The sequence below is a fragment of the Atta cephalotes genome (genome assembly GCF_000143395.1).
Source record: "Atta cephalotes unplaced genomic scaffold scaffold00012, whole genome shotgun sequence".
In the NCBI taxonomy this organism is placed as follows: Eukaryota; Metazoa; Arthropoda; class Insecta; order Hymenoptera; family Formicidae; genus Atta; species Atta cephalotes.
Window position 1 is genome coordinate 3,103,943 of NW_012130076.1, and position 5,822 is coordinate 3,109,764.

Sequence of the window (5,822 nt, forward strand, 5' to 3'; positions counted from 1 at the left end):
GAGAGAGAGAGAGAAAGATGGATGGACGGATGGCAGGCGCAGTGTGCGATAACAAAGAGAAATACATGAGAAACCAAAGACGAACATGAGGACGTAACATGGCTTGTGTTTCGCGGCCAATGTTTCTCAACTATGTTGCGTACATTGCGTTTCTCAGTACGTTGCTGTAATATCGTTTTATCGAATCTACCGTTACGTCGAACTGTTCCGCATCGATGGTACGAACGTCGCAGACGTACGACATTCGCATAGCAACACCGGAAACTTCGTAATAAAGATGCACTAAATATGTATTACGTCGTTTGTCTGGAATCCATTTCACGAGATCTTAATAGTCACAGATTTCTTGCTAGCAACCGAGAGGAATTCAATGCAAAATACGTCGAATAATCGGTAGACAGCAAATAAGCTCCCATATGCCACAAGTAAGCCGATTATCGCGACGACTAAACGTATTCAATAACGATAGTAAATATTTGTCAAAGGACGTTGGAAAGATTATCATTCACTGCAGATCGCTGCGCGATTTTCTACCTGGCTGCCTGAGCCCTCAAGAAACCTGTCTATTCGTCGCTATTATTTATTTTATGACAGAGGCAGAAGTATGAAAGAGAGTCCCTTGGGTGATTTCAGACTGATCATAAAATTCTAACACGCTGCCATGCGAAAAATGAGGATAAATAACTTAGCTTTTTTCTTTTCTCAGTTCAACAAGTTGCAACTTCGCAGACGTCTATTATGTTGCCGATATTTTTATTTTTGTTTTTCAAATCAAGATGTTTATTTATGTATTTATTCTGCAAATATAAGCAACAATTTTTGAAGTGTCAATAATTATATGTCGCAATTATACGTCTTGTAATCAGTTATCAAGAATCATTTGCTGCTTTAAGACTATATAAATATACACTAAAAGAAAAATTTTTTATATCTGTGACTATAATTACATGTTACTATAACTATATGATTATTACTGCTATAATATTAATAATTATATGTAAATTTTTATCAACTATACAAATATGTACAGTTTTATAATGAATAAGTTGGTAATTAAAAATAATTATTTAAGTTATAGTTAAGTTATAGTAATTACAACCATTTTTAGAGTTACAATAACTATATAGTAATTTTCGATGCTAACAACATTATGTATAATTATTAATAAAATTATACATAGTTATTATTACTAACAATAATAAATAAAACGATTTATTTATTAATTATTACTAATTTATTATTATTACTAATATTATTACCGATATATATAATATCTAATAATTATAATTATGGTAATACGTATTATATAATTATAGTCATAAATACCAAAAATTCTTCCTTTCAATGTAGAATTGTATTTACAAAGACATAGTTCACTGTGTCTTGCAAAACATGTGTGGAATGCGAATTCGAATGCACGATATAGTTACCAATCCATGCCATCTGATTCAAAGAGGCGAGCGATGGAGGACGGTACGGCTATCTAACTGTAAATCTAACGCTTCGTGTCCGATCCGTAGACCATGCGAATCAAGTGCACCTAACTTGATGCACGGATTTGAGCGTTCAACCTGATGCAGGCTTGCGCCGGAACTGTTCAATACCGATTCTGTCCGACCTCGTCAATACGCACTTCAGGTACTTGCAGTAGCTGATTTGCATAACAAATCGATCCATCGTTTACGAGGCTGAGCGGTACTACCGTATCGATTCGTCAATATTTAAAATACGCGAGGAGGAATGTTATACAAGTTCATAAATAAAATATTATTAATTATTTTCTTGTATAAGTAGATCTAACATATATGTAAACTTAGTAATATATACAATATGACACTTATTCTAAAATAATTTAAAAGCTTTCCACCGGCTGCCTTCATTGGAAATTACGCACTATTCTCTACTTTTGTATACGTTTGAAAATGGATATTATTCTGTAAATTCATTACGTTTTTTAAAATTAAATAAACAATTTAGCTTTTTACTGAATGAATATTTCTGAAATAAATCACATTCCTCTTTTTGTCGCTCTACTATGCGCGAAATACACAATAAACTAATTTGCACTCTTTGAAGTTAAATTAATAATTTAGTTTTGTATTGAATAAATATTCCTAAAATAATTCACATCCCGTTTTTCACGTAATGCATATGTGAACATTTACAAATACACTTATGCAATTATGCATAGAGAAAAGTGATATTATGATTATAATTGCATAGTAAAATAATTATAAATCAAACGTTCTATTTTTATAATTATTGCTGCTATAATATTATTAAAAATAATAATAATAATGATATTTATAAATCTAAATATAAAAATATAGCTAACATAAAAGATGTAATTTTTGTTTACAAATTTTGTTTACAAACTTTTCTCTCAATGTGTTAATTGACTTGTGTTTTTTAAAATTTAGGCCGGTATTCGTAATCCCTTCTTTTAAGTCTTATAAGTAATGTCTTAAGATGCTAATATGGCTTTGTGATATATAACTTATGATGTCTTAAAATTATATTTAAGTCCATCTTAAGCATAGCCTTAAGATGTCATAACACATAAATAAAAAATGTAAATTATTGTAAATTATTGTTTTGTATGAATATTGTTTAACATATTTTTTCTTCCTTAATAATTCTTTAATAACAAACCATAATATTCAAATATGCAATTCCATTGAAATTTTGCAATAAAAAAGTATTATATTAATTAAAATCTTGATTTTTTTAGAAGTGCTGCCACTACTAACATTTGTTTTACTTATACTTTTTAAAAAAATTAGAATATATAGAATATTATAAATCAGAAAATAATCAATAATATACAATATGTTGTTAATAATGATTTTAATTGGAGTGTACAAATTCTCAAGTGATCGTTTACAAAAAAAAATCAGATGACCTTTCCCGGATGAAATATAAGAACCGACTATAAATAGGTCATAATCTCGCACGCGAATATCAGAAATTAAATTATTCCATTGATTCAAACCTTGGAGGTAGGCGACTGCAGGAACGTCGCGATGCCTGCTCGTACTCTATTCTTCACACCGCGCACGGTCCCTTTGGCACTTCGTATGGCTTCCTTGTCGTGGATTTTATAACCAGCAAAACACTCGTCGTTCTCAGCCACTCCATGTTCGCCGTTTGAGTTCTTATTATTATCGCGCAACTCGTTCACGTGGAAATTGTAGTACCTGTCGTCCTCGTATAGGTATTTGTGACCAGTCGACCGATTCTGAGTGGCATTGACGCACTCTTCCTGCTCTATCCTTTCCTGTTCCCGTTGCTTCCTCTCTTCGTATGTGCACTCTTTAATTACCGGCGACAACACCGATTGGCCGTTTTGCTCGATTGCAGGATCAGGGCTCCTCACCCGCGGCGTCGAGGAGGCTTTCGACAAGGACGATGTTCCGGATGGTGACGGCGAGACGCTGGCCGACGGCACCGGCGAGCATGGCGCGCAACCGAGTTCCGTTATTGAGATCTGACGATGAACGCCGTTCGATTCCTCGATCGTATCATTGACGCTATTCGTCAGCGTGATTCGGCCCAATTTCTCAACAACGCCAACTGTTTCCTCAACATCCTTCGGCATTTCGTGCACTCGATATTCGCTTGTGTCTTCGCCGTTCACTTCGGCGCCGTTCAAGGAGTCGCAGCTGATATTGCTCTCATTGTCGTCGCTGTCGACCTCGGCGCCGCTGCTAGTCAGGCTGCCAGTCCGGTTATGCGTGCTGTTGGACAGGATTACCGTACTGGAGTTCTTCTTTTTTGGCAGTGGCGGTGGCGTTCCGTCAAGGTCACTGCAAGTGCCACTGTCCAAGGTGTCGCTGGGCGAACATTGTCCGCTCGACATCACCATGCCGCTTAATGGGCTCTGATATGAATTGTAGTAGAAACAGGCGCTCGAACGGCTGCCAAGGGTGGATGAGTTCAGGGTTTCAGTGGTACCGCGGTGCACCATGTCTCTGCTATCACTTCTGTCGTCGTCCTGGCTACGCTTATCGCTGTCGTCGTTGCTGTTGCTGTTGTTGTTATTGTTGCGCTCCTGATTGTCGGACCCAGTCGCCGGGTCGCCGCTGAAGACACTGATCCTCACACAGCCGTCACCAGCACCGGCACTCGCGCAGTGTCGCTCGTTCACCAAGTTTGTCGCACTCACCACCACCGCACCGTTGTCGCGTCTGCTCGAACGTTCGCGCGCGGCACCGTTCTCGATCTCGTGATTTCGATCGTTCTCGTCCAGGGTCAATCGTACGGTCGATATTACCCTACTATTTTTATCGCCATCCGGATTGATTTTAATCTTCACTATATGAGCGGCCTGCTGATGCTGCGACTGCTGCCACCGCTGCTGCCGCGACGATTCGACGACGTTGCTTCGCTCCTCGCAGCCACCGTTCGCCGATTGCACTTCCGGGATTCTTCTCCTGCAGGTTGTCACGGAATCGGCGGTAGGAGCGCTTACTCCGACAAATACCGTTGCTCCGGGCCCGGAGGCGAGAGGCAACGAGACGGAAGGGGAAGGGGAAACGGTCCGGATTGACACAGTCTGCCGACCGGCCTGGCTCGCATCCCGGGTCTGTGTCTTCGCAGATAATGGCGGAGGTACAGTCATCGTGATGATCTCATCCATACGTGCATACCAAGTTGCCAATGGCTCACTCCATAGGCTTCACCTTGACGAGGAATTTGGAAAGTTCAAGGATTAACTCAAGCCTCTTTCCTAACAGGGTTTCTCTTTCTCTTTTCTTTCATGGCCTTCTCTTTATTACAAGACCGAATCGCGATCAAATCATTTTCATGATAATGCACAGGTTCTTTATGATAAAGTTACATCTACTTATCCGATTGTTCAATAAAAAAAACATTAATCGTGCAGATAAAGCTACTTCCCGAAATGGCCACGCATTTTATATGGTGTATCTATTATGATTTATGGCAATATTAATTCACCGCAAATGCAGCATGGACAGTTCGCTCTGAAACGCAACTGCAATACAGAACAACATAACACTCGATCAAAGTTGAGTGCCGTTGGGACAGACCGCTTTTCATCGACACATTCGTACGTTAAGCACATTCGATAACTAGCAACGCATTGAAATATTGTTTCTTTGTTATTGTCAATTTCAACTATTAAACTATTGAAACTATTATATGCTTTTAATCAATTCTTTTCGGTATCTTACATAGAATAATTAGACCATATACATAATCAAGAGAGAGAGAGATTTCAATTTTTGCTATCCCAATGTCTTTAGGGTTTCCACAATTTTCAAGATATCGGAAAGATTTTTTATTTTATTATATTATTTTATTTATATTATTTTTATTTTATTATATTTTATTTTATTTTATTTTACTATATTTTTTATTTCGATCTTGATAGATCATATTTCACATATTACGATTATTGCGCAGGAAAAAATGTATAATACTGCACGAGAAAATATATATTTTATAATTTAATTAATTTTGTATACTGAGATTCACAATTAAGGCTGCACCCTGTCATAGACAAACACTAATCACTCCGTGAAATTGTCCAAATTCTGATAATCAATCATGATTCGTCGATCATGTTTTAGGTCCATCGTACTCAAGGACGACGGAGATGGAAGAACCTGACGAATTGCATCGCCGTTCAAATCAGGTCGATCGGCCGAGTAAGGCCCCGCGGCTCCGCTCGTCGAGAAAACGTTAGCACCTTGCGTGCACCTGTGGCCATGCGAGATCGTGGATTATCTGCTGCGCGTGAAAGAGAGAAAAAGAGAGAGAGAGAGAGAGAGAGAGAGAGAGAGAGAGAGAGAGAGAGA

The 5,822-nt window shown here is 38.1% G+C and overlaps 1 protein-coding gene across 1 annotated transcript in view; it reads right to left on the bottom strand.

Moving 5' to 3' along the window:
* LOC105617343 overlaps positions 1 to 5,822 on the bottom strand; it is a 63,582-nt gene that overhangs the window by 29,529 nt on the left and 28,231 nt on the right. The window contains exon 13 of the mRNA XM_012198905.1: positions 2,993 to 4,630. Within this exon, the coding sequence (XP_012054295.1) occupies positions 2,993 to 4,630 (1,638 nt within the window). The remainder of the gene's footprint in view (positions 1 to 2,992; positions 4,631 to 5,822) is intronic.